We start from the raw sequence: 25,458 nt of genomic DNA on the forward strand, positions 1-25,458 counted from the left end.
GCCTGGATGAACTTGGGAAGAAGGACGTTGAGGGGCCGCTGGCCATTGTGCTCCCGCTCCAGCAACTTCGTGTTGTCTTCGCAGATCTTGGCCATGGCCGCCATGGCGCCCTCTTGGGCCTCGTTGGACACCTGGCCCGACTCGTTGCCGAGCAGCTTCAATAACTCCTGCAGCAGCTCAGGCCAGCTGTAGAGGCCGCCCCGTTGGATCATCTCGGTCGCAATGTTGCCGGCATAACTGCGAATCTGGGAGTTGCTGTCCTGGATGCCCATGGGGACTGCAAGCTTGATCAGGGCAATGCTTGTTTCGGGGATCTGCTTGTAGTTTGACTTGACGTTGTTCTTCAGCATGACGGCGGCGGCTGAGCGGACCAGGTGCCAGTCATTAGGGGATTGCGCCAGACCAGCGGGTGGCCCAGCACTTGAAAAGATGTAGGCCAGGTAACTGTTGAGATCCGGGCTCGCTTTTGCTTGGGCGAGCATCTGCGCGAAAGAGTTTGGTCAGCTCTCCTGCCAACGCGCAGTCCTAGAGGCCCACGATAACTCACAACTTCGGCCTGTTTCTGCGCGGCCTTGTCAAAGCCACTCAGAGAATCCTTCAGACATGCTGCAAGAGTCCGCAGGGACTCTGGGTTGGGCTGCCAATCCATGGGCGAAAAAAGCGTCGTAGAGTATCGTGGGGCGGGGCTAGGTGTGGTCCGGGCTGCTTCTCGAGCTCTTGGGAGTTGGCGGGTGCCCCAAGCCCTGGGCAAAAAAAATATATTGAGTGCAGATGAAGACCAAGACGTCAGTGTCGATGGTCAGACTGACTTGGTCGTGGGGAGGAGAATCACGGTCTTCTCGGGGGGTTGGTCTATGGGCTGAAGGATGGTGTTGATGGCATTCTCTTGGTCTGCGCAAAGTGGGGTGAAGCAGAAGTTAGCCTTTTGCATGCAAGTCGAGTCAAGGGGGTTGTTGGTTGGGCCATTGCTGTTGCACAAGAAAAGATGCAGGTTAAGCGCGGAACAAGGTGCATGTCGCCGGCCGCTTACGCAGGCCGCGAGGGATCAGAGATTGACGTACCTTGAACTTGGACTTTTGAGCTCTCCTGCTGTGGGTGTCAGGTTCCTTGCAGAACTGCTTGGGTCAAACTGCAGTTCATGGTGGCAGAGGGATTCAAGGTTGCAAATGTGGGGTGTTTCAAACCGTGTTGGTCTGTCCCGTAACCGTACGCCGTAACAATTCCCTGAATTTGCGCCGCGGGGCGCAAGACTTTGGCGGGCAAGGTGACATTAGGGTTAAAGTGGGACCCAGTCAGCTTGACTGGACAGCCGCTTCAACTTTTCCCTCTCTGAGTGCGCTTATGTTATCCGTAGTCTCGATGGCTTCTCCCGAAGAGACAGACACCCTGTCATGATACGTTATATCTACAGAAACGTAGAGCCCGCAGTTTCTGGCCCTCTACCAACGTCCCTTCCCAGCGCTGCGTCCTCACTCGTCAGCCAATTGACGGATTTCTCGTTCTCTCACCACATGCTGTGCCCTCGACATCTTGTGGGTGGCTCACGTCAACAAATCCCGCACGACAGCGAGTACCTAAGGACATGAAACAGATTGAATACTTTCTCTCACTGCACCCTGTTCGTCTGCGTTTGGAAAACGACAAAAGACTTAAGCCAATTACCAGAACGCCGCTTGGGTTGCACCTTCGTTGGGGGTCGATGTTCCACTTTCATTAGCGTGCCTGAACAGTCAATGTGTCAGAAACAGACGCCGTGTGCCGGCGCCAGGGGCTACATGCAGTGAGCCCCAGCAATTCCAATGTTACTGGTCTAGGATATCGTGGCGGCTGTGGTTTGGTTATGAGAAGAGATCCATGTCGAGATAGTCGGAGCGACGGCGCAACCCGCTACCGGTTGGCATTGTGACCATTGACGTGGTCGCAGTGGAAGACTCTCAGTATCAAACGGTAGTTATTCCGGACGGATTCCATCAGAGGGCGGCTGCGTGGACGTAATGGCGGGCTGCAGTTGCGCTAGAGTGACCTCGACGACCTTTTTGAACGCGTCCATTTCCTCCTCCACGGTGCCGCCCAAACCAGTGCTGGCCAAGCTTATCGAGTTGGCGACGTATGTCGGGCGCAGCGTCTTCCTCGCCAACACCTTGGCCAGCCGCGTTGTGAACTCAAGTGTCGGCTCCACCGTGCAAAGTGGTGTTGCCAAAGGCTGGCTTGGGTTGTATTTCTGGGTCAGAGTCAGTAGCTGGCGTTGAGAAACATGGGTAGAGAAGTAGACATACATCAGGCAGGGCATAAACAAACGACCCCAATGGAGTTGGGGAGGTTGCTTCCTCCATGGATCCGGTCGTCAGAAAGAGAAGAATGGCCTTGGACTTGATTGTCAGATGGAGGTAGACGCGAGTGTCCAGTGACCGCGGGAGGGGGAATGATAGTTGAATTGGCGCTTCCATCTCCCTGAGTTTGACCGCCGGCAACTGCGTGCTGATACTAAACCCTTGTTAATGGTTGCAGTTGTCAGGGCCAAGTTGAGAGGTAAGAGAGTATCTAGGGAGCTACTGTGGTAAGCACAGGGTTGAGCTGTACTTTGTATTGGCGACCGAAAGACCGAATCTACGAAGAACAAGGGTTAGGGCTAGAGCTGATGACCCTTCCACCCTCACTCATCACACTTCCCAATCCTTCGTTTCTTTTAAGGTTTCACTTCCCTCGCTGTCTATCATCAGTTTGTATATCAGATCTCATGTTCTTTAACCACGTGTATCTATCCCAGTAAGAATCTATGGATTGACTTCCTGAACATCTAACCTTAGCTTCATGCAAATCTTGTCAATTCACGGATACACGTCTGCATCAGGTACTGTCTTGCCGCAGAGCAACAGACAATGGACATCTTCCCACAAATGCTCTCGCTCTCTGCCCATCGATAGCAGACGCGTCTACTATTTGTGTTACCTGTTTTGATTCAGCACTAGACACACGCATAGAAGGTGGCAGGGCGTCAAATCCCATTTCTCTCCGACGCAGGCAACCGCCGGCTTCCGGCTCCGCTCCTTCCGTTGACTGCCCGTCCTTGTGAATTCCCGGGGCCTCCAGTTTTGTCTTTGTTTCAGAACACGCAACTACGAAGTCGAAATGGAGGAGGAAACACCGTGGAGCGGCATCGAGAATGGAATTGATGATCCGGAAGAGCTTCAGGTCATATACCGCGCATTAGACTCTTATCAGTGAGCAAAAGTTTGATTTCTTTGCGTCATGGTCACCTTCAGATAGCCTATTACTACCTCTCCCCCTCCAGTTCTCTTTGATGGCTAGAGCCTAACTCAGCAATGATGGCCCAATGCTTCCTCAGACGCTAATCTTCCATTACAGACAGTATGCCAAAGTTGCCCATTTCCAATGTACGCACGTCCGTAGGCAGGCCTTCTACGCGTTGCCCCAGGCCCACTGGCAGAGGCTCGCAGCGCCTCCCTTCAACTATCTCGACACGCTGGACAAGATAGACGACGCCATCGAGTCCAATGCAGAGCTCGCCCGAATAATCTTCAAAACGGGCCTTGAGATGTTCCATGTTGGCGTCCTATCTGAGGACGGCGGACTGAAACTGCCTCCGCAATGGAGCGGCTCAGCAAAACCTAATGACCTTGACAAGGCCCGCAGCACCATCCGCCAGTTCTACCGCGATTGGTCTGCCGACGGTGCCCGTGAGCGGGAGGCGTGTTTCGGTCCTGTGATGCGCGCCATTGCCGCCGAACAAGAAGCCAGGGGACCGGATCAAGCCCAGCTCAAAGTCCTCGTTCCCGGTGCCGGCCTCGGCCGTCTCGTCTTCGAGCTGTGCATGAGAGGGTGCGAGACGGAGGGTAACGAGATATCGTACCACCAACTGCTGGCTTCCTCCTACATTTTGAACTGCTGCCAACGCGCCGGGCAGCATACCATCCACCCTTGGATCCACACGTTTTCGAATCACAAATCCCGGGCCAACCACCTGCGCGGCTATGCCGTTCCCGATATCCATTGCGCGACCGAGCTCACACAAGCGGAGCAGACACGACCTATCGGTGCAATGAGCATGAGCGCCGCCGACTTCTTGTGCCTGTACGCTCAGGAGGACAGGGCAGCAGCCTACGACGTGGTAGCAACCGTCTTTTTTCTCGACACGGCGCCCAATCTCATACGGTACCTGGACACCATCTTCCACTGTCTGAAGCCTGGCGGTATCTTGGTCAATGTTGGGCCGCTGTTGTGGCATTTCGAAGGCCGCGTGTGGGACAGAGACGAGCATGAGCACGAGGAAGGCGAGGGCGCTGCCAGCCACGACACGTCGGGCATCGCCGACCCAGGTAATTTTGAGTTGACGGATGACGAGGTGATGGCGCTGGTGGCGCAGGTCGGGTTCGAAATCGTCTCGCGAGAGACGGGCATCGAAGCCCCGTACATCCATGACACCGAGTCAATGCTGCAGACGACGTACAGGGCAAGCGCCTGGGTAGCTCGCAAGCCAAACACGGCAGCCACAGCATAGATCGGTAATGTTTAGCCATCAACACCCGTAGCTACGCCCGCGCTCTCTCGATTGGGTATGTCATGACAGCTAAGCATCCATCCCGGCTTCATTGGCACCCTAGCCCGCCCTCTACAACTTGAGATGTAGCTCACCCTTCTGCCACAACGCGCCGCCGTCAATCTCAATCGCCGCCCCATTAACATGCGCCCCAGCCCGGCTCGTCAGAAAGACCACCGCCCCAGCAATGTCCTCCCCTCTCCCCAACCTCCTCATTGGATTCGCCTTGGCCAACTTCTCCGCACCGCCAGCCATGTCCAACAGTCCATTGCTCATCTTGCTCGGGAAAAATCCCGGGCAGATGCTATTCACCGTAATTCCCCTCGGGCCCAATTCCACGGCGAGATTCCTCCCCAAGTGAAGCACGGCCGCCTTCGACGCGCTGTACCCGTACGTGCCCTGCTTGCCCAGCGTGCCAACGCCCAACCCGGCCACGCTCGACGTGATGACCACCCTGCTCGGGTCCTCGACGCTCGCCCTCTTCTGCAGCAGCGGCGCGAACTCGCGGATCAGGTTGAAAACGCCCCGCACGTTGAGGTCCATGACCTTGGCGAAAGCCGAGTCTGGGTGCGTGTCGAACTTCTCACCCCACGTCGCGCCCGCGTTGGCCAGCAGGATGTCGACGTGATCCGTCTGCGCCGAGACCTGCGCCAGCAGGTGCTTGACCCCTTCGAGCGTGGCGCCATCGGCCGGCACCGAGATGGCCTGAGCGCCGGGCCGCAGGTTGGGCAGCGCGTTGAGCGCCTTGCAGGCGGCATCGCAGGCCGCGGCTTTGCGGGACGAGATGAAAACTTTGGAAGCGCCCGCTTGGAGGAGGCTGGAGACGTTGTTTGTCAGTGAGCTCTGGGTTAAAGCATGGAACGTAAAGAGAATCATGGGTTGACAAGTTGCTTACGCGGACGCGGCACTGAGGCCTAGGCCGCGGGAACCACCTGTTACGACGGCAACCTTGCCTTCCAAGGAGAAGAGGGATGGGAAATCGTGGAGCTGTGCTTCAACCATGGTGCCTGCTGGCTTTGCTCAGCTGGTCGATTGTATGCAGATGACGAATTGGGTTGAGGTCTGGGGGTGGAACCGGAGTGCTTGGGATTCCAAAGAGCTACAAGACCACGGACAGCTTGCTGAGTGAGGGCAGCTCTCCAAGCTCCTTCCCCCTTGATCTTTATTAAGATGCCGCCGCCCACCTATTTGTGGGGAACCCTGGGTTGCCTCGGTCCACGCCGATCCGGCGAACCACAGCGTTGGCGTCACGGCCCCGCTTCGGCTGTCAGTTGACCTCCGAAACAACCTCGGAAGGTTCATGGCGCTAGCTTCATTTGGCATATCCATGGCTCAACTCATACGGAGGTATACGTCTGGACGTACGAAGTATCACGTATACCTTGTTTCCTATGTACCTGTCAGATTCCTTATCGATGAGTCCGAACAAGCATGAGTAAAGCCAACGCTGTAGAGGTGGCTGACAGGTAGTTGATCCCTACATTTCCAAGTCCGGGAGATTCTTCCTCATTATGTCGCCGCTCTGACCTGTTCTTCGAGGGTTGTTTTCACAAGTACGGAGTACAACCGCTTGCCGCAGGAATGTCCAACAATAACAAACGTCATCACAGAATACATACAATATGCCACCTCATACTCCAGTCCAGCCGCCCTCACCTAACTGCTTGCGCTTGCAAAGAAATCCCCGCACAGGTATTGAGACATCACACACACATCTTAGGGACCCCCGACGCCCTCTTCAGCCAAATGCTCCTACCCCGGGACCAAAGCCGGCTTGCGGTAGACCCTCAGGCGCCTGGGGCTGCTGCGGCGCGGCAGTCCCATCCAACACCTCATCGCGCTGTGTCTCGCGACTTTCCTGGCTCTCGGCGACCGCTTGTTCGGCCTGTTGTTGCGAGAGGGCTGCTGCTGCCACCGCCCTTGCCTCCTCGGCGGCCCTCCGCTCCGCCCGCTCTCGCTCCTCGAGCTGCTGAATGTGCCTCTCGGCCACGCCGGGAGCAAAACTCGCCAAGAATAAAATGCCTGCTCTTTCGATCCGCCTCATCTGATCCCTAAGCCAGGTGCCGTTTTGGATTCTCCGCTGAGCGAGCAACCTAGCTGCGGCTTGCGCCGGGTCCGGGTTCGCCCCAGCCTCGCCATTCTGGTTGACGCCTGCTGCCGGCTGGTTCTGCTGCTGGTGCTGGCGGTCTGGGTCCGCGAACGGAATCATTCCCTCCAGCTGTTCCCTTACCGGATGGAAAGCATTGTTAACCATTCCGTTGAAAATGCCCGTGTTGATTGCAAACACCACAACGAAGGCCACCACCAGGGATAGCCAGCGCTCCCATGACGGGTCGCTGTACGAGAACCACCAGGCAAACAGAGCCAGTCGGACGATCAGCCAGACATGCGGCCATACTGCCGCGATCAGCGGTGCAACGCCGGGGTTTCCCGGATGGTTGAGCTGTGCCGCCGGTTGCACCACTGCCGGCGCAGCGACGGCAGCTGGAGCAGCTACCGGTCGACGGCGGATGGCTGGAGGCTGCTCGTTGTTGGGCACTTGAGGCAGCGGTTGTTGCTGGACTAGGGGCGAGTGAGGTCGATACGGCTGTGTATGAGCTGGTGCTGGGCCTTGGCCGGTAATCATTATGTGCGCTTGTCCCTGCTGGATCTGCATCTCGGGTCGCAGGGTCTCACCAGGTATCAAGGATGGGGTCAAGGGCCGATAAAAATTAGGCATTACAGGCATGGCTCTGGGGACAGGGGTCGTATACATCTCGGAAGCGCTGTTGATGAGCAGGCCCCGGGGACCAGTAGGGGACGAGAGGATATAGACCTCAGGATGGCCTTGGTTTGCCGACGTTTGGCTCGGTACATGCAGGCTTCTGGCCCCAACGCTGCTGCCCTGACTGACAGACCTGGCCGAGGTGTCGGGAGTGGCCGCCCGGCTGGCATTTCTGGACAGTCCCGGAAATATCGGGGTTGTAACACCCGGTTGAATTGGCTGGACGGGACTGTTGAAGTTGAAATTCGCGAGCTCGGCCGCCATGTTGGCCGGATGCACGCCCGACGCATTCCGCTGCATGGCGCTGGCCATGGCCTGAGCGGCCCGAGTCGCGTCGGTTCCGTGCATTATGTTGCGGACACCGGCTGCCGAAAGCGGCCTCTGCCCAACAGGGTCCGGGGTCTGGCCCGGCCCTACTGGAGGACGGGGAACGGTGCTCGAAGGTACCACGACTTCGTTCATGGTGATCCTGAAACTGTATCGCTGCCCATCTGGCCCGGTGCCTTCATGTGTGACGGTTTGGTGAGACTGGCCCAAGGGACCCCGGCCGAAAGTATTATTCCTCCCTCCGGCAGGTTCCACCACGTTTCCCTGAGAGTTGTTTGCACCCTCATGAGGCGCCTGGTGAGCCATGGCGGCGCGGTTATTCTGTTGTTGGACCAATGATTGGCGATACTGTGCCTCTTCCAATAGCTGGCGATAATTCGCCTCTCGTTGGTGCAATTGAGCAAGTCGCTGGAGCATGTCCTGTTGCTGGCGGTGGTGTTGGAGGTGTGTGGTGACGTGCGGTGCGGCGTGCGGCGCTGAGCCCGGACGCGGCATGGAAGCATTGCGGAGTGCAGGGTGAGGATGATGATGAGCATGGGGTTGTGGATTCGACACCGGATTGCTGAGCGGAGGGATATCGCCGGTGTCCCTGATCACCAGATGGATCGTTTGTTGCTCGTTTGCCCGAATCTACGACATAGCCAGTAGTCAGCATCCTGTCAGAGTTCCAGCTCGTCTCGCAAAGGGAGAACCCTACCGCTTCCTCGCCAAACACATCTTGCAGCGTATCGGTGTCGCGTGCCAGAAGCCGGCCCCGGTGTATCAGGCGTTGGTGGTCATCGGCAGGTCGCCATGACAGAGAATTCCGTATCTTTTCCTTGAGCTGCTGCAATGTTGTAGTAGCCGGGATATCGGGAAATCTGAGGTTCCCAACACCGACGGTGGGCGACACGATCTGGAGGTTGACCACCAGCGGCGCGCCCCCTTGCGAAGCCGTCGAGGCGGAATTTGATCGATCGTCCGCCATCCTGTCTGACTCGGCTTCAATGGCAGTGGCAGGAATGTATGCTGCTGTGTCAACTCGAGTGCGCGATGCTGATGGCGATTTTAGTCAAGCGGATGGCGGTCGGATCGGTCGTCAAACCGTTGGTGGTGATCACGGCATGCCAGGCATCCACGGGTTTCCGGGATGTTGTAAAGAACCTGAAAGAAGGGAAAGAGGGGGTAGCCCTTGCAAACCGTGCAATCCAGCGCTGAGGTTGTCGCAAAGCGAACACCAATTCCTCGCCCTGAAAAAGGTTTTCACTGTGATCCTGTTGTTTCCTGTCCGAGTCCCTCTACCCCGAGTTCTGCAGACCCTGAATTAGGGCATCAGCAACTTCAACTTCCACGCTGTCATTCCCCGGAGCACTGTCGAAGTAGTGCAAGGTATAGCTACTTGCCCCACCTGCGTCATCACATGCGAGACACAAAATTTGATAATCCACACCCCGGTCGCAATCCTCAATGCCGCATTTTATGTGGGATTTGGCGAGATTGACCGTCGTCAAGTACCCACAACCTCCGCTACAAAAGGCGATCCGTCCCAAAATGTCGGGCCTGTGGGAAAGGCCGTTCCTTCACTGGCTGCAGTTCTTCGTCCCGAGTGCACGCGTGCGTCATAAGAGTTGCAGCTTGAGCTTTCCCGGTGCAGCCAAGTCCCTGCCTCGATAGCCCAGCAGCGTTGAATAACAAGCGCGATCGCCTGACCTCCGCAACCTCAAAGTTGCGAAGGCGGGCCCAGCGATGCAGGTTCGTCAAACAACCGCGCCATTCTTGCTCCCTCGATTCTTGTACAAGGCCACATTTTGTTAAAACGAAGACACAATGGCGTCGTTCCAGACTGGCCTGGTCTCGACCACTGTCGGGTTGGCTCGTTCGACAATTGCCCGGCGCTCGACTTGTCACGCCTGCGGCTTCCGCCCGACCTCCAGCCCCTTTAGCACTGCGTCTCGACGATCGCAGCCAACCCAGCACACCCGCGGCCGACGACCCTTTTCGCAGCAGTCGCACAGGCCAAGGGCCGACTCCAAGGTGCAGGACTCGAGGATCCGCTGGTATCCCATCCCCGTCGGTCTCGGCGTTGGGTTCCTGGGGCTGGTGCAGTTCTACAAGGTATATACCAGAGAGCAGGAGAAGAAGGCCGAAGATGGCGATCTTGACGAGCGTCCGAAGAGACGGCCTCGGGTGCGACCAGATGGCCCTTGGTAAGGACACCCGGGCCCCGCTATGCCTTGCTGTTGGAGTTAACAAGCGCATAGGCAGGTGCGGATCATGTCCACGTTGCCCCTGAAGGCCATGTCTCGGCTATGGGGCAAGTTCAACGAGCTGACTCTGCCGACCTTCCTTCGTGTCCCCGGGTTTCGGCTGTACGCCATCATTTTCGGTGTCAACCTGGATGAGATTGAGGAGACCGATCTCCGCAAGTTCCCGAATTTGGCCTCCTTCTTCTATCGCACCCTGAAGCCTGGCGTGCGGCCGCTTGATCCGAATCCCAACGCCCTTCTCTCACCGGCCGACGGTCGCCTCCTGCAGTTTGGACAGATCAAAGGCGGTGACATCGAGCAGGTGAAGGGCATGACCTACACCATCGACGCGCTGCTCGGCCAAAACAGCCCGACTCCGAGCATCTCGAGCCAGACCTCGCTCGATAAACTCCCCAAAACGAACCAGCGTGAACCGGATGGCGACGAAAAGCTCGTTGCAAGAGACGAGGAATTCGCCCGCGTAAACGGAATCTCCTACACCCTCCCCGACCTCTTCTCTGGCTCCAAAAAGAAGAGTAAAGGCAGCCCCAAAGACGAATCCGTCACTCCTGACTCGGCCAGCGTGTCCGAGGTCCGGGCTGAACTCGCCCTCGGTGAGAGGTCTTGGCTCGACTACCTTTCGCCGGGAAGCCGGCACACGCTTCATTACGCCGTCATCTACCTCGCGCCCGGGGATTACCACCGGTTCCATTCGCCCACTAACTGGGTCGTCGAGCGGCGCCGCCACTTCGCCGGTGAGCTGTACAGCGTGTCCCCCTACTTACAGCGCACGCTGCCCGGCCTGTTCACGCTGAACGAGCGCGTCGTATTGCTGGGCCGCTGGCGTTGGGGCTTCTTCAGTTACGTGCCTGTCGGCGCCACCAATGTCGGGGCCATCAAAATCAACTTTGACAAGGAGTTGAGGACAAACAGCCTGACAACGGATACCGAGGCGGATAGGGCCGCGGATGAGGCGGCGAAGAGGGGAGAGCCTTACCTTGGCTACTCTGAGGCGACATACGAGGCTGCTAGCCCGGTGCTCCGGGGCCATGCTCTCAGGCGCGGCGAGGAGATGGGCGGCTTCCAGTTGGGCAGCACTATTGTGCTTGTGTTTGAGGCGCCGGCTGGGGAGCAGGATGAGAGCGGGAAGCATACGGCCGGGTGGCAGTGGGCTGTGGCAAAGGGGCAGAGGGTTAAAGTCGGGCAAGCGCTAGGATATGTCGATGTTTGATCTCCTTGAAAAGGGGGCTGTGACATTACGTATACACCAGAGTACATATGGGTAATGTTGTAATGTAGGAGTGGCAATCAATCTTGTAGTTGTGGCTGGGATACCGAAAACAAAGGAGTTTAACGACCAGGAAGTTTTCAGGGACGGGTTTCAGAATCTGATCTAGTGATAAGAGGACTGCTCTATGACCAGCGTTGGGATATCAAATGCAAAAACAGACTTCAACGGAATGCTCAACTCCCGGCAATGCTAACCCGAACTCCTCCTTGAGCGCCTCCACTCAAGCACCGAAGACCTTGAACTTCTCCTCCAGCGGGCCAAACTTCTTCTCGCCTGCGTCGGGGACACTCCTCCCGCCAAAGACCATCTGAGCCGTCAACTGCCAGGTAGAGGGGATCTTCCACTCTTCGGCAACCCTGGCATCAATCAGCGGGCTGTAGTGCTGCAGGTTGGCGCCGAGCCCCTCGGACTCGAGGGCAGTCCACACGGCAAACTGCAGCATGCCGGTGCTGTGTGCAGCGAAGGTTGGAAACCTTTTGTTGTCGACATGTCAGCAAAACGTTTATTCTTCCTCATCATCTTTATAATCAACAGGTGTAGGCAGGGGGTTCCAAGCTTACTTGTCTGCATAAGCCGGCCAGTTCTTCTGCAGCTCCTTGATGGGGACCTCGTCCTCAAAGAAGAGGATCGTGCCGGCGCCGGCCTTGAACATGGCCATCTTGTCGGCCGTAGACTGCCATTGCTCCACGGGCACGATGGCTTTCAGGATGTCCCTGGTGATGTCCCAAAGCTTGTCATGCTCGGCACCGAAGAGGATGACGGCCCGGTTGGACTGCGAGTTGAACGACGAAGGTACGTGCTGTAGCGCCTCGGAGACGATGGTCTCAATCCGAGAGGTGGGGATGGTGAGCTTCTTGTTCAGTGGGTAGAAGGTGCGGCGGGCCTTGACGAGGTCGAGAAAGAGGTCGGTGTTGTTGCTGGTTGCGAGGCTACCCATTTTGCTGGCGGTGGTGTTGGTCGCCGTGGCTGTGGTAAATGGTCGGATGGTCGATTTGCGGATGGCGCGAGAGACAGAGGGGAGGACTCGTTGCATATAAGTTTAGGCGCCGGGGAACTGGTTGTTGTGTCTGTTGTGAGTGTCGTTGAGTAGCTGATGAGGCTTGTGATGAGGACGGGGCAGGAGATAGGAGTATGGAGGAGAGACGGGTTTATATACCGATTTGAGCACCCAAGTTTCGACATGATCGCTACACTCACTACTACAGTGGCAGTCCCTGATGACTTTTACCAAGACATGATTCACGAGCCCTGCCCCGGCAGTTTGCCGCAACACGAAGGAACCCGCGCGCGATTCCATCGGAGTCTTTCTGCCCCTGGATACCCCACCGAGGTTGCATGGAGTTGACCTTCCGCCGGCGAAGGAGGCCACAACTGTTGCTGCCATGACTGGTGAAATTGCATCAGGCCGCGCGCGAGACTAATGCGGAAGCCCATACCTTTCGTACCACAGTATGTAAGCATTCGCATCAAGTTGAGTAAGGTAAATGTGGAGTAGCACTGAGCCGCCTGCCTGGTAATCTTACAGTACAATCGGCGACCAGATCAGGGAAGCGCTGTTGGCTTGTTGGGAATGCATTTGGAATGATTAGAAAAGACAGGAAGTGCAAAGATCCTCGTCATTCGCGGCGTGGCGACCATGATTCTCAATTTTACATAAGCCACGACCTTTCGGTATTCGCTAATCTCTTGCTGGAGGGTCCGAGTCCATAATAGGTAGTCCCGCCCCGGACCCACACAATTGGCAGAAAGAGAAACCGCGCGGGATCGCCAAAGTCGAGGACTGCAATATGGGTGAGGGCTAAACATCGCGGTATCGTCGAGAATTAAAAATGTATTTCCCATCGAGAGTGATCGCTCATCCTTTTCAAGCCGTTCCTTCTCCTGAGACCACGGTATACAACCAGAAAGTCGCCGAGTAGTATTCGTAGAGCATCGAATGTGAAAGGAGGAGAATAGGATTTTCCGATGGGCTCGAGAAGAGCCACATGTTCCAGGTTATCTCCCTGATAGCAGTGCCTCAATGGCCAAGTCAGGTCATCAGTCAAGAAACTGAGTGCTGATATTTCGAGAGTAATCATGATATTTACTATATACGCCGCCAAATATGAGCAAAGTCCCAATCCACACCTCGCGACAGAGAAACTGGACCGTGACCAAAACGAAACACAACAATCTAAAGCCAGTGATGTACAAAGCATGCCGCAGATTTCGCCTCCTCTAGCTAGACGGCCTGAGCCAACAGTATAAATTCAGAACACCAAAGCTCCGCTGTGGAATGCATGCGCCGAAACGCCCTCTCCTTTATCTTGCCGATCCGCCGCCGGGTCCCTGTCCTTGATCATGAGCGTTCGAGTGCCCGGAAATCAAAAATATAAATGCCACGAGAAAGGATATAGCAATCACCAAGTCTCAGCAATGTACTGTCCAGCCTCTTTCTTCAAATTCCAGAAATTCTGCGCCTCGTCTCGCTCGAGGTTCCCCTTCTCCATGGCCACTTCAACGAGCGCCCGCTCCACGCCCTCTCCCATGCCCTTGCTACTGCCGCAGACAAAGACGCGACCGTCGACCGAATTGATTATGTACCAGACGAGGTCGGCCTGGGCCTTGACCTCCTCCTGGACGTAGCGGCCCTCGCCCCGACGGCTCTGCACCACCTTCTTGACCTCGTCCTCGTGCACGCCCCACTCGCCGCTGTACAGCTCGTCAACAAGCGAGTCCCGGATGCCCTGCAGCACCCAAACCTTGTTGGCGCAATTGGCCGTCTTGAGGCGGCGCTGGACGAAGCCGCGGAAAGGCGCGATGCCGACGCCCGCGCCGATCAACAGCATGGGGCCGTCCGAAACAAACTCCTTGGCCAAAGGGTTGGCCATCAGACCTTTGAACATGGGAATGTAGAACTCTGGGTGCTGCTCGCCCTGCTTCTGGGCTTCAATGAACTTGAGCGCTTGGCGCTGAAAGAAGCCCGAGCCAACGCCCGTCCGGGACCCAGTACGCCAGTCGGCAGTTTCGTGAACCGTGACGGCAATCTCGATCAGGCGGTGTTGCTTGCCATCGTGCCTCAGGAACGACTCGTGCGGGTCGTTGGAGAGCGAGTAGAAGCGGGGCATCAGGGGCTGCAAGACAGAAAGCAGGAGGTCGAGGGGCGGCTTGGCACTCGGGAATGCATGCAAAAGCTGGACGAGCGAGACATGTGGCCCGGTACGGAAGTCGCAGAAGACGCCTTGTCCTTCAGCCGAGCACAGGAAAAAGAGTATCTTCCGCTCGTTTGCGTCAATGGCGTGCTCGGCGAGCACGCGGAGGATCTGCTTTGTCGGCGGATAGGACTGAATATCGGAGCACCAGGTCAGCAGGTCTCGCCGCGTACTGACAAGCTCGCGGGCCTGGTCGTCGCCCCAGACGGTAGGCCATCTTCCCTTAGTTGTCCGCAGCAGCACCGGCTTGTCGCGAAGGAAGCGGGGCACCAAGAGGAGATCGAGGACCTCCTCGACCGTTTGTTCCTCATTTGGTGCAGATACACCAATCGCACCGCCAACCTTGAAGTCAATGCCCTCGCCTTCGGGGTAGTTTGTAACGTCGAGGTCAAAGTGGAAGGTGCGCTTCTCGGCGCCCGGCCGGGTCAGCTCGCGCGTACTGTGGATGCGCGCGGGGAAGACATGGTGCGGGGGATGCGGCTGAACGAATGATGGCGGCTGTATCCGTGTGTCGAGGTCTTCGAGTGCCACTTTGTGTAACGTCTTCTCGACATCGCTCACGGCCGACGTTATGCCATCCGCGCCCAGGGAGACGCCCGAGTCCGTCGGGGACGACACATTGGAAGGCCGCCGGAGCGGTTGCAGGAAGGCCGTCTGCTCAGGCAAATCGCAGACGCCAGTCAGCGTGGCGGGTATTTGGTCAATCTTGAGACACAGCGATCGGTATGCGTCATTGTCGGGGAACTCGACCTCTTCCACCTCGAGGTTGTCCTTCTTCGGCCGCCCGAGACCGAGGCAGCAGCCGCCTCCGCAGCACCGACGGATCAATTGTGTCGTGGTCTCGCCCGTGATGCGCTGCACATCAGCCGGGCTCTGAGCGATCAATCGCGTGGATGCGCGTCGTCGCCGGAGGGGCTCAGGCTGGCGGGGCTCTTCCAATTCGATTTCATCAGATGAATCCGAGTATGTGAGCGATGGTGTGGCCGACGGGCCGGGGCGAGGTTCCTCGGGGATGCTCGCGGCCGCATGCTCGGCAAGGAGCCGGTCAATCTGCGTTGCCATTGTCCTGGGGCGCGCGTAAACTACTGGTTGCCGGAGACGGAGGAGTGAAGTGAAGACCGAGTTAAAGCAAGGCAAGGGGGCGCGGTGATGGAAGAACTGGGTTAAAGTCATAGGCAGTCTGTCCACATGACCAAAGGTTGAATATTTCGGCTCAATCGAGACCGCGAGTGGGTGGGTTCACGGCTGGTGTGGGCCAGGTAGAAGTGGGTTTCTCGTGCGGTGAGGGAACAAGGTATCCGGGCACAGAATTTGTGGAAGATGGGAACAAAGAGTTGAGGATGATTGCCGAGTCGGGAGGCTGGTATCCTCGATACATGTACCTGCTGCGTCCACACGCAAGTGCCGCCGTCGTTTTGGTTTTGCAACTTTGCTCAGGGTTCTAGTGTGCTTTTGGGGGCAAAGCCGGGTGGCCTGGACAGTGCGGCAGATTTCCGCTGATTGTCCCAATTTGCCAATGGCTCGTTTGGATAAGGTGAGACAACCGTGCTTCTCCGACCGGCCATGTCGTCCCGCGGAATACGGCAAAAGCCGTTCGAGTTCGCTGCAGGTTTGATTGGGTTTCGATTGCCAGTATTATAAATAATTAGGTGATCTCTGAGATTCTGAACTAAGATTCATCAATCAAAAGCACCATTCACCCATTTTCAGCCTCAGCTCAGCTCGACATTATCACCCCTAGACTACATTGGGCACGAGTTGCTCGTTAACGTCAATGGCTACGTACCGTAGTGTTACGGGGTAGGTATAGTAAAGGAGTCGGCAAGCTACATCACCGTCCGTTCATGATGAGCAAAAGCAATCACTTTGAGTAGGTAGGCAAGGTTGAGCATCAGACCACTCAAGTTCGGGTAGACGCTCGCCACTCGTCTTCAAAGCCGAGTCTGGGCTCATAGCGCCCGCCCACTTCCCCAATCCTTTGGGCGTACACAGGAATAACGAGTATCGGAGACGCAGTCATTGCAGTGCTCGATTCTCATGGTCTCTTTCAAGCGAAGCTTAGTTCCTCGATTGCAAAACTCCGAACTCGGCGATTGCCTGTTCATCAGAAGCCACATGACAAGGCACTGTTTCCGACCAGAATATGAACACTGTATGACGCCGAGATATCTAATCAATCAAAATTATCAATCAGCCCCACTCAATTCGCTTGGCCGGTTCCAAACCCCTGGACAGTGCCATAGTGTTGATGATCTGATAAAGAATATTCATGGCGGAAGCGTGGGGTCTGCGCCTTTCGGCGTTTGCTGTCGCAGCATTGGGTTCCAACAAGCTCTGTGTTCTATTTTCGAGACATCCGGTCAAGCCCCTTTCCGCACAAGGTTGCAAATGGCCTTTGAAAGAAACTCTTTATGCATTTTCCATAACAAAAACCGGAGCGGAGATCACCTACGACTGAGCATGGTCTATACGGCAGAAGATGAACAAATGATGGTGCGACAAGAAAAGTCGTGGCTTGATAGTTTCGGTGGCTAGATCAGGCTTGAAGCGTTGGCAAATTGAGGACCACATGCGCCCTGGCACGTTCAATCCTGGACCAATATGACTTGCTAGCCTCCTCAGCCCACAGCCCATACGATGCACCAAGTGCGCTTTTCTACCTTGCAGCAGTACGGGAGACCAACGAGCGTGAGGGTATACGCTGGGCAAAGTCCCATCTATACAGTGACAGAGGCTAAGTGGGAGAGGGACTATCGGGAGCGGTGTGACGTGGGCGATAGAAATCGCACCAGGGGGAAAAGATCTCGGGATCCTCGAAAGGATCAGGAAACCGATTGCTGTCTGACTGCGAAAGTACGCTCGAAATCCCTGGTGCAGGGTTCAACTGGTGCGGGACACAGCGTAGCCCCCGGACGCTGCAATACAATGGCCGGTCTGGACGAGCACAGCTTGTGGTGCGCATTCTGTGGTTGCTTGCTGCTCTGCTTGGTGAATATACATATGATTGGATATGGTCCTGTCCCACTGCGATTTGTGTGATAAAAGACCGCCTGAGAGTGAGAAATGTCATTAATGCATATATCATAGACGGTCGTATGTTTCGTTAGATAGACCTGAGGATGAAAAGATGTGGAACGGAAACAAATGGAAAACAGGATATCTCTCGGTACGATTCTGAGCCGAGGAAACATAAGCAGAGCCAGTCTTGTATCGGCGAACGAAAGAACAGAGACCAGGTTCTGAGTGAAGCGCAGCTACTTATAGCCTGACCACAAGCACATCATGCCCGCACTCCCGTTTGCCGCGAAGGGGACCAGACGTGGGTTCTGGCGACGTGAGGACGACGTGTCCCAGCCATCAACGTATAAGTTCAAACAATATCAGCCGGTCTTCAGCTGATGCAGGCCAGCGGCCCTATCAAAGATCAAAAAACGTTAAGCATGTCGCGCGGCGATGGCGTCTCGACGACGCCAGCAGTCAACACGACAGTCGGGTCGTTGAGCGGCTGGTCAGTTGTGCCGCTTCTTTCTGTTCCAGCAGTGATCGACCGCCCGGATGACGATGTGCTCGAAATCCGCCGGATCAACGGAGCCAATGATATACACGGGGAAGTTGTGCTCCACGGTGGTGAGCTTGGCGTAGTTGACACGGGATTCTCTCGAGAGTGTTTCCGTCCTTTCGGTCAGAACGACTCGAACGGGATCAAATCCCAGCTGGGGTTCTCCAGGAAGCATCCGAGGATTCTTTCCAGCCTGGTAGATGATCCCGTGCTTCGCAGGCTTGACTCCCTTTTTGTTGCACCCCTGACGTTCATATGTCAGGATGGGCCTACAGTGAGGTCAGTCAAGGTGAAAAACTTTTTGCCAAACGGAAGTCTACTTACACGCAGGTGCAATGGCCTTCATCGTTTGCCACCACAATGAATCGTCGAAAACCCTGGTAAAAGGTTCTTCCGTCCTGTTGATATCTGACGTGGTTTGTTGGCGCTTCACTTCTGGGGGCCCCAGCACCAAGAGGCTCGCACCACAAGATCTTGAAGACCTGTGCCACGGAGCCTGTTAGAGAGACGCCAGGACACTGAAAGAATTGCAGATGTTGCTTACCGTACCGGGTCGGAATTTCGAAGAATGCTCAACAACGTACAATGCGCCGTCAGGCGCGCCTATTTGCTGCTGCAAATCCTGAGTCCCGGACATGCTTGCCGGGTACGAGTAGCCATCATCTACAGCTGGCGCCGCGGCTTGTGCGTGGAGTGCCCTTGGTGTCTCTCGGCCACCGTCGGCCTCGTGGGTGTCGTCCTCCTGCGTAGCGTATGGATAACTGTGAGCTGCGGTCGCCATAGCGGACGACTCTCCTCGAGAATACGATGCGTCGAGGAAGCCGGTCATGTAGGGATCTGCATGCGATGCCGCACCGCGGAGCTGCTCGCTGAAGATATCATGGGGGCGAGGGTCGTGAGAGGCCGTGGAGTAGTAGTCGGACCCCTGATTCTCCGTTGGCGAATCCTCGGCGACCGAGGATGTCGGATATGCGGTCCCATGGTCGGAAAGACGCCCACGACGCGTGCGTCGTTCTGGATTCGCAGTATCGACTTCGGCACTGGACCCCACCGTCGGCGCTGCTGCCCAGTTAGTGGCACAAGACATAAGCGAGGAAACCAACGCATTTCATACCTTGATCATGATATTGGTCTAGGCCAGGGCTCTGTGAGAGGCCGGACGTAAAAGACGGGTCATGCGGTGACGATCCGTATGCTGAATCGGAATAAGGCTGCTGGTCAGTGAAAGTAGTGGTAGACGCAGCAGACAAGTAGTCGGAGCCGGACGCGGCACCAGTCCTTCGGTAGAACGGATCCGGGCCGTCATGTTGACCTGCCGAGCGTTCTAATTCGTTCTTGGCGGCAGGCTTAGACCGTTTTTTGGAGGGGTGTTTGTTCAGGTTGTCCTTGGGTGCGTCCTTCTGACTTTTCGACTTGGCCTTTGACTTGCCTTTGCCGCCGAAAGCACCCTGAGCCTGTGCATAAGACGCGGAGGACGTGGCATACACGCCTGCGACGGCAGAGCCTCCAGCATGGATTCCGGCGGAGTCATAAATATAGGCACCGTCGTGAGGGTAGGATCCGCCTTGGTCGTCCTCAAGGTTCACATTGTTAAGTGAATCGGCGAGGTCGTCGACGTTTCCGCGTGGCGCCCCGAAGTCGTACTCAACGTTCCCTACGCAAACAACTTTGTGAATACCGAGTAAGTTCTGAGAAGATGCGACGGAAGGCTTCATACCATGGATGTCCTGTCTGGCCCTCCACCAGCGGGCTTGTTCGGCATCCCATGCCCACTGGGTCCATTCACCCCATCTAGAACTCATGGTAACCAGCGGACTCTCCTGAGGGCTAAAGTACGAGTATGTTCTGTGGCAGAGGGCCCTGGAAGGACCGAGGCGGCGACATCAAAGACAGCAAGAAGCAATTCTAGGTAGCGTGAGCTAAGCAGCGCCAACTGCCTCAGTGAGCCGGCGGTATGGTTATCGGCGAGACGGGTCTCGTCTTGTGTGCAGCAAGCAGCGTTCTCACGAAGAGCGGAGCAAGATCCGAGGTCTAGAAACGCGGCCGAATAGCGAGGTTGCGAGTCGGTGGGTTCCCAGAGACCGACTTCCTTGATAAGGCGTTGCAGCTCCGGTTGGTTCGCAGAGCCGCAACGACAACACCTGGCACTTGGTACGTCGTACGAGCTGGCCCGCACTGGTTTAAGTTGATATGTAGCCGCCAGCGAACGCAGCTTGCGGATTCTCAAGCTCGTTGCTGGCACTGCTGGCGATATATTAAATGCAGCTGTGATTGGCGTGAGGTAGCTCGTGACACACGGTCCGGCCCCTCATTCGCACACCAACCGAGCGGCGGGCGCAGTACTGTGTGTGTTCCCCGGCTGAATGGCGCAAGCAGGACGGCGTGGTGGGAAAAGCCAAGATGAGGAACAGTGGGGGAGCCGAGGGACACTAGAAAAGGATGGGTCCTGTGCCGACGTCGCGGAGAGCAGCGGGGAAGACCATGAGCTGGACCTGGATCTCTGTCCTTTCCGAACAGGCTGCCCTGAAGCTTCTTATCTTGGCCGGCCCGATGTCGACGAGGCTCGAGGACACCCTAAGGGCAGCTTGGCAGCCCCGGTTGGTCCCATCTCGGCAGCGTTCTGATGGTTGTGGTCGGCTCTCGTGAAATAGCGGCACCCTCAAGCCCGCACACAAGCTGCGGGTTAGACCCAATGCCCGCCGTCCTGCGTGATAGAGTTACATGTTAACGTTAGTGGAAGACGGGAGCGAGACAAAGGAGGAGGGGCTGCATTAGGCTCCAGGGCTGCGACACTCGGGTGGAGACTGGAAACTGACGGGCGAACAGGAAGCAGCGGCTAGCGGAGCACTTGCCGTCGCGGGCCGTTCAAGACGGCCACACGCCCAATGCCACTTCCCCGAATTAGCCAAGTGCAGGGAATTCCACTTCCCCTTCGGCCCCACCGCCATCGCATCGCATCGATGGGTCGGTGACTGGAGACTGTGGGGACGATGTGCAAACGGATAGACAGCTTGCGGCCGCACTCGACTTTCTCCGGGGAAAGTGGAAACCTGACATCTTGCAGGGGTATCAACCCACCCACCGGATTGTGTGAACTTGGCTCTCAACTCGAGTCGAAGGAACCGAGGAACCAGGTAGGTAAGGGTACAGATACCGATGATCCTGGAATGATGACATTTGCAAGATAAATACTATGTTGAGAAGCACCTCGGGTACAACTACGATGCGGCTCTGCATCAGGTCAGTTGAGGGATACCCGGAAAGGTTAACTTCGTGTCGGTGAAGACTGGAAAGCAGTCCAAAGTCACCTAACCCATCGTACCTGGTCCACCCAGGGTTCGTAGCGTCCTCCACGACGACAACACCCTCAACTTGATACTTCCAAGTTGTGCCCGTCCCTAATTCCACGACACAAAAGATGCCCCCTCGACGCTGGGGTGGAAGGATGTCGTGCCAATTACACGCTCATTCGACACATCATTGAAAAAGTGCAGTTTTCAAGCCGAACTGGCCCCCGCGATTTAACCACGGCTGCCCTACCTTAACCCTGGGATTTGAGGCGCCAATTGGTTTTGTACCATTGAAACGTCGCACGTTCCTTCCATGTTTCCCCAGCTGAGCCCCCGACAGCGACAGAGCGAGAGAGTAAGGAGCGCGCCGAATACCACGACATAGCCAGCGCAACGCAAAGACTCGCCTTTTCCTTCCGCCCGCAGCCGGCCCATCTTCGCATGCGCACGTGCAGCTCCCGTCACGCTCTCGCGCGGCTCTCGATGGCACAGGCTGTCGGGAGAGCTGCCCGAGTGTGGACGCGTTGCCTGAATCCGCATGGCATCCGCGACCATCCCTAAGCCACTGCCGACCTCTCCTCGCCCATCGATCCACACGAACGGATCCGACCATGGCCCGGTCGCATGCATGACCCCAACCCGCCCCGTTCCCAGACCGACCTCTCCGCCCCTTACCATCCGGCTGTGCCTGGACCGGCCCGACATTACCACTCGTGATGTTGGGCAGACCGCCGCGCCAACAGCGTGGCACCACGACCCCTTCCGCGAAGCGGGCGAGTTTCGCACCACGCCGGGACGCCTTTATAATCGCAAGGACACCCTCGATTCCACCGTCCCATCCAAAGATCACTCAGACACTTGGTCGACGGATGATTCTGACGCAACTTCCGACAACTCCCATTCACCTCCCGCGCCCCTGAGACGCTTCGTTTCCGTCCCGCCACCACAGCCACTCCCTCCACGCGGCAACCCTCGCTTTCTACCGCCTCCGCCGTGGCACCCGCCTGTTGGGCCAGGGGGTGTGCGACCGAGACCCTTGCGGCCTCCCGCCCGCAATGCTCGTGAAGCCGACTCGGCATATTCCGAGTTCGAGTACGAGGGCTCAGATGATGGAGCAACCAAGAGCATGCCCGGCCGAAGCACCCGGCGCTATGAGCTCCAGCAAGAGTTCCAGGACAAGCAGCGGAGCATCTGGCAGTTGAGGCACGAGATGTCCCGGAAACGGAAGGAGCTGCGGGACCTCAGGCGCCGAAAAGACGACTTGGACAATGGCGTTATGCAAATCTTCAGGGCCCACCTGACGTCCAAGAGCCGGGTCGCCGTCATCGCCATGGACGTGCTTGAAGAAAAGCTTCGGGACATGCAGGCTGTCCGAGATGAATACTACACGGCCGAATCCCTTTACGAGACCATGGAGGCGAAGATGGATACCGAGGAATCGGAACTCGAGCTGCTAGAGCTCGAGCTGTCCGGCTTGCCGCCCAGCCGGGTGATCCCTGGTCCTGTGGTTCAGTTGCCGCCACCACCACCCACGATGAAAGCACCTGGGATCGTGGAAGTGAAGAAGCAAGGAGAGAATTTGAATAATGACATCGAGCCAGCACCACCGTCTCCAGTCACCCTTCTGGGCATATCTGGCGATCTCCCTGAGGATATCCACCCCTTCTACGAGGAGCTGCTGGAAGCCGCCGGTGACCACCAGCTCGCTAAGGAATACGTCGAGGACATTGAGATGCACCGGGAAAGGATTCTCTACGATCTGGAGATTGAGCTGCATCGCAAGCGTGTACGGGAGAACCAAGGCAACCAGATCAGTGAGGCGGACCTCCACTCCCTTCGATCCTCCCTAGAGAAAGTTCCCACCGACGCGGCGGAATTTGAGGCCCGCTTCGGCATCACCATCACCGAAGACGATCTCGACTTCCTCCGCGACTACGAGCTCAGGTCGAAACGCGCCCGCAAAGAACTCGACTTCGCCACCGAAAACCTGTCGCACCTCCGCGCCCTGTGTCTCAAAAAAGGGGTAATGCGCAAGCACGCATCATATCACGAAGAATTAGCCATCTTTTCTGATTCCCCGGACTGGTCCCCCCTGCCACAAGACGGTAACATGGCCATCGAACCACCCCCGCGGACCCCACCAGCTGCGAACAACACCACCCCATCGCTCGCCCATCCCCGCTTCCCCATCCTCCTCTCCAACCCATCCCACGTGCTCTCCCTGCAAACCCCTTTGCAGGCACTGGAGCAGGCGCTGAAATTACCCAAGGACGACCCGGCCAGCGCGCTGCGGCGCGCTGAGTGCATGAAGGAGCTGGGTATAAGCACGCTCATGACAAAGGCCGACAATACGCCCGACTACATCAACCAGTGGCTAATCCACCGGCTGCGGACCACCCCGCTCGAGGCCGAGCTCCTGCTGGCCGTGTGCGAGGCCGAGTTCAGGGTGGTCAACCTGCGCCGGTGGCAGGAGGATGTGTTGTTTTATTGGCGTCTAGACGAAGCGGCGAACGTCGAGGTGGGGGTTTTTGACGGCGCCGTCTCGCCGAGGTATCCGTATCCCGACGGCGGGGTGGAGTTGGGGCGGTGGATGGGTGATGGTGGTGGGGGGAGTTTTGGGGGAAAGGTGAATTCTGTGATCGAGGATGAAGGGCGGGTCAGGAGTGATGATGGGGAGGCGGTGAGTCCGGGGGTTGTCAAGGGGAAAGCGAGGTCGGTGAGGAGCTTGGGGTGATTTTTCACTGTGACCTTTCTCCTGGCCGCCGAGTCGTTCCTGACCGAGTTCCGCGGCACATGCTACGGCATCGCCTCTGCGGCCGGTAAGCTGGGAGCCATCATTGTCCACCCATCACCGAGAGGGTCGGCAAGGGCCGTCGTGCAGCTCTGGGAACTCACGTTGCGATACGCATACTCTTTCTTCTTGGCTCAACTTTGGTTTCTTTTGTTATTCCTTCCTTCTTCTCTTCAAGTTTTGCTTATCTCTTCTTGGTTGGAGTCTTTGCTTGAAGCTAGCGACGCTGCTGGAGAATGCATTAGCGGGTTTGAATTTTGCGGAAGCTTATTTTTCATTGATCTGAGTCGGGGCTGCACTGGGCAGGGGAGAAAACAGAGATATCCAGGGACAGGAGGTCGAGTATAGTTTGAGCTGATGTTTGGTTGTTGCTCTGCTGGGACCAGGGGCTTTATTGGCTACAAGTCCATGGCGATAGCTGGTATTGTGCAGTCACTCAAGCTGGGTTTCCATATATACGTCGAGCAGTTCAGTCTTTCTTTGGGATACCAGGGAGTTGGGCTGGAAATGGGGTTGTCTTGGGAGTTCTTGGTGATACACTTCGTTACTCTGATGCTATTCTGAATTACAGATGGTAACGGGATACACATTAAGACGGGCTCCCCCTGAACTTTACCCTGTTCTGTTTGTTCATTCTTTCTGTGCCTGTATGTATGAACTTACCCCATGTAAAGGAATCTTCATTTCCAATCAGAGGAGGAACGACGTTTCCTCGCCAGTGCCCGCAATGTTCACAGTGAAGGATGTGGGCGAAGCCAGTGCTCCAAACTGCTCGCCGGCCAGATCCGTTGGTCTCCCGCTGCAGTGCCTATTTCCATTGCTTGTCTCATCTTCACCGCAAATCTGTGCCTGCCCTTTGCGTTGCGCTCATTCTTATGCAGGAAGGCTGTGTTGGAAGTGTTGCTTGCAGGAGACGGGTACCAGCAGTGTATGTTCACCGTCTTTCGGGGCGCCGACAAGGCGACAAGATAGTTACACAAATCCTACCTCATGCAATGCACATGTTGTGGCACAGAAAATGGAATTCGAGGCCTAGACGAAAATGTATGCTCGTGCGACGGCAAGCGCATCCCAACAACGGGCAAACCCAATGCCGTTGGGTATGAACGAGGTGGCGCGTTCGACCGGGAGAGATATCGCCAGGTAAGACAAACACTGTCTTTGATCCGTCCATGTTGGCTCTTGATCATGTTACTCAATAAGCTGTGTGATGTATCATGACAGCCAGTGTCGCTTTGCGCTGACTTCAGGGGCGAGGCTGCAGCACAGAAAATGTTGCCTTTTGATTTCGGCGTGTGCTCAAGCCAATGGTGTTTTCAGAAGGCGTTTGAAAATCGAATACACAACGTTTATTGTTGCTTCCCTCTATGCTAAGCTCAAACATACTGAGCGGTTGCCAGGGCAATGCAGTGTTTACGACACAACCCCTGAACCAAATAATGTGTACCCAAGCACTGTTCGT

General features: G+C 56.5%; 12 protein-coding genes across 12 annotated transcripts in view; 4 read left to right on the forward strand and 8 right to left on the reverse strand.

Moving 5' to 3' along the window:
* The window catches only part of N657DRAFT_564815 (ARM repeat-containing protein), a gene marked incomplete at both ends in the record, with an annotated part of 3,926 nt that extends 3,277 nt beyond the window's left edge, over nucleotides 1-649 (reverse strand). Inside the window, 2 exons of the mRNA XM_062788313.1 lie at nucleotides 132-482; nucleotides 548-649. Of these exons, the coding sequence (XP_062651212.1) occupies nucleotides 132-482; nucleotides 548-649 (453 nt within the window). The remainder of the gene's footprint in view (nucleotides 1-131; nucleotides 483-547) is intronic.
* A 1,302-nt stretch (nucleotides 650-1,951) lies between these two features.
* On the reverse strand, nucleotides 1,952-2,447 carry N657DRAFT_564987 (uncharacterized protein; the record flags this gene model as incomplete). Its single annotated transcript, XM_062788328.1, has 2 exons — nucleotides 1,952-2,221; nucleotides 2,277-2,447. 2 exons carry the CDS (start codon nucleotides 2,445-2,447, stop codon nucleotides 1,952-1,954), a joined length of 441 nt encoding a protein of 146 aa, XP_062651213.1.
* A 250-nt stretch (nucleotides 2,448-2,697) lies between these two features.
* Nucleotides 2,698-5,000, forward strand: N657DRAFT_661568 (N2227-domain-containing protein). The gene is made up of 2 exons (XM_062795101.1): nucleotides 2,698-3,221; nucleotides 3,367-5,000. Exons 1-2 carry the CDS (start codon nucleotides 3,130-3,132, stop codon nucleotides 4,517-4,519), a joined length of 1,245 nt encoding a protein of 414 aa, XP_062651214.1. The 5' UTR covers nucleotides 2,698-3,129; the 3' UTR covers nucleotides 4,520-5,000.
* N657DRAFT_565851 (NAD(P)-binding protein) lies at nucleotides 4,631-5,560 on the reverse strand (the record flags this gene model as incomplete). The annotated part of the gene is made up of 2 exons (XM_062788386.1): nucleotides 4,631-5,375; nucleotides 5,454-5,560. 2 exons carry the CDS (start codon nucleotides 5,558-5,560, stop codon nucleotides 4,631-4,633), a joined length of 852 nt encoding a protein of 283 aa, XP_062651215.1.
* Nucleotides 5,561-6,296: 736 nt separating this feature from the next.
* On the reverse strand, nucleotides 6,297-8,616 carry N657DRAFT_565825 (uncharacterized protein; the record flags this gene model as incomplete). Its single annotated transcript, XM_062788383.1, has 2 exons — nucleotides 6,297-8,279; nucleotides 8,347-8,616. The coding sequence occupies 2 exons, from the start codon at nucleotides 8,614-8,616 to the stop codon at nucleotides 6,297-6,299; spliced, it is 2,253 nt and encodes a 750-aa protein (XP_062651216.1).
* A 549-nt stretch (nucleotides 8,617-9,165) lies between these two features.
* On the forward strand, nucleotides 9,166-11,208 carry N657DRAFT_211432 (phosphatidylserine decarboxylase). Its single transcript, XM_062786250.1, has 3 exons — nucleotides 9,166-9,380; nucleotides 9,471-9,835; nucleotides 9,890-11,208. The coding sequence occupies exons 1-3, from the start codon at nucleotides 9,375-9,377 to the stop codon at nucleotides 11,103-11,105; spliced, it is 1,587 nt and encodes a 528-aa protein (XP_062651217.1). The 5' UTR covers nucleotides 9,166-9,374; the 3' UTR covers nucleotides 11,106-11,208.
* N657DRAFT_641446 (Nitroreductase-like protein) lies at nucleotides 11,175-12,116 on the reverse strand. Its single transcript, XM_062792143.1, has 2 exons — nucleotides 11,726-12,116; nucleotides 11,175-11,638 (listed from the first exon to the last, which is right to left on the reverse strand). The coding sequence occupies exons 1-2, from the start codon at nucleotides 12,100-12,102 to the stop codon at nucleotides 11,386-11,388; spliced, it is 630 nt and encodes a 209-aa protein (XP_062651218.1). The 5' UTR covers nucleotides 12,103-12,116; the 3' UTR covers nucleotides 11,175-11,385.
* Nucleotides 12,117-12,814: 698 nt separating this feature from the next.
* N657DRAFT_211436 (uncharacterized protein) lies at nucleotides 12,815-13,464 on the reverse strand. Its single transcript, XM_062786251.1, has one exon. It carries the CDS (start codon nucleotides 13,361-13,363, stop codon nucleotides 12,989-12,991), a length of 375 nt encoding a protein of 124 aa, XP_062651219.1. The 5' UTR covers nucleotides 13,364-13,464; the 3' UTR covers nucleotides 12,815-12,988.
* Nucleotides 13,219-15,808, reverse strand: N657DRAFT_641447 (flavoprotein pyridine nucleotide cytochrome reductase-like protein). Its single transcript, XM_062792144.1, has one exon. It carries the CDS (start codon nucleotides 15,527-15,529, stop codon nucleotides 13,565-13,567), a length of 1,965 nt encoding a protein of 654 aa, XP_062651220.1. The 5' UTR covers nucleotides 15,530-15,808; the 3' UTR covers nucleotides 13,219-13,564.
* A 1,095-nt stretch (nucleotides 15,809-16,903) lies between these two features.
* Nucleotides 16,904-17,630, forward strand: N657DRAFT_211685 (uncharacterized protein). Its single transcript, XM_062786252.1, has one exon. It carries the CDS (start codon nucleotides 16,994-16,996, stop codon nucleotides 17,393-17,395), a length of 402 nt encoding a protein of 133 aa, XP_062651221.1. The 5' UTR covers nucleotides 16,904-16,993; the 3' UTR covers nucleotides 17,396-17,630.
* Nucleotides 17,631-17,865: 235 nt separating this feature from the next.
* N657DRAFT_631265 (uncharacterized protein) lies at nucleotides 17,866-19,717 on the reverse strand (the record flags this gene model as incomplete). Its single annotated transcript, XM_062791044.1, has 5 exons — nucleotides 17,866-18,184; nucleotides 18,240-18,397; nucleotides 18,460-18,974; nucleotides 19,030-19,569; nucleotides 19,633-19,717. The coding sequence occupies 5 exons, from the start codon at nucleotides 19,715-19,717 to the stop codon at nucleotides 17,866-17,868; spliced, it is 1,617 nt and encodes a 538-aa protein (XP_062651222.1).
* Nucleotides 19,718-21,448: 1,731 nt separating this feature from the next.
* N657DRAFT_211739 (uncharacterized protein) lies at nucleotides 21,449-24,253 on the forward strand. The gene has a single exon (XM_062786253.1). It carries the CDS (start codon nucleotides 21,744-21,746, stop codon nucleotides 23,937-23,939), a length of 2,196 nt encoding a protein of 731 aa, XP_062651223.1. The 5' UTR covers nucleotides 21,449-21,743; the 3' UTR covers nucleotides 23,940-24,253.
* The last annotated feature ends 1,205 nt before the right edge of the window (nucleotides 24,254-25,458 follow it).

This window comes from Parathielavia appendiculata (assembly GCF_033297405.1).
Source record: "Parathielavia appendiculata strain CBS 731.68 unplaced genomic scaffold N657scaffold_2, whole genome shotgun sequence".
NCBI lineage: Eukaryota > Fungi > Ascomycota > Sordariomycetes > Sordariales > Chaetomiaceae > Parathielavia > Parathielavia appendiculata.

Bases quoted from the DNA above. Each gene is read 5' to 3' on its own strand.
- N657DRAFT_661568 (XM_062795101.1), top strand. From the start codon at position 3,130: ATGGAGGAGGAAACACCGTGGAGCGGCATCGAGAATGGAATTGATGAT. The intron at 3,222-3,366 runs GTGAGCAAAAGT...CTTCCATTACAG, and splicing joins CGCGCATTAGACTCTTATCA to ACAGTATGCCAAAGTTGCCC.
- N657DRAFT_211432 (XM_062786250.1), top strand. The intron at 9,836-9,889 runs GTAAGGACACCC...ACAAGCGCATAG, and splicing joins GTGCGACCAGATGGCCCTTG to GCAGGTGCGGATCATGTCCA.
- N657DRAFT_641446 (XM_062792143.1), bottom strand. From the start codon at position 12,102: ATGGGTAGCCTCGCAACCAGCAACAACACCGACCTCTTTCTCGACCTC. The intron at 11,639-11,725 runs GTAAGCTTGGAA...CGACAACAAAAG, and splicing joins TGGCCGGCTTATGCAGACAA to GTTTCCAACCTTCGCTGCAC.
- N657DRAFT_211436 (XM_062786251.1), bottom strand. From the start codon at position 13,363: ATGCTTTGTACATCACTGGCTTTAGATTGTTGTGTTTCGTTTTGGTCA.
- N657DRAFT_641447 (XM_062792144.1), bottom strand. From the start codon at position 15,529: ATGACTTTAACCCAGTTCTTCCATCACCGCGCCCCCTTGCCTTGCTTT.
- N657DRAFT_211685 (XM_062786252.1), top strand. From the start codon at position 16,994: ATGCACCAAGTGCGCTTTTCTACCTTGCAGCAGTACGGGAGACCAACG.
- N657DRAFT_211739 (XM_062786253.1), top strand. From the start codon at position 21,744: ATGGCATCCGCGACCATCCCTAAGCCACTGCCGACCTCTCCTCGCCCA.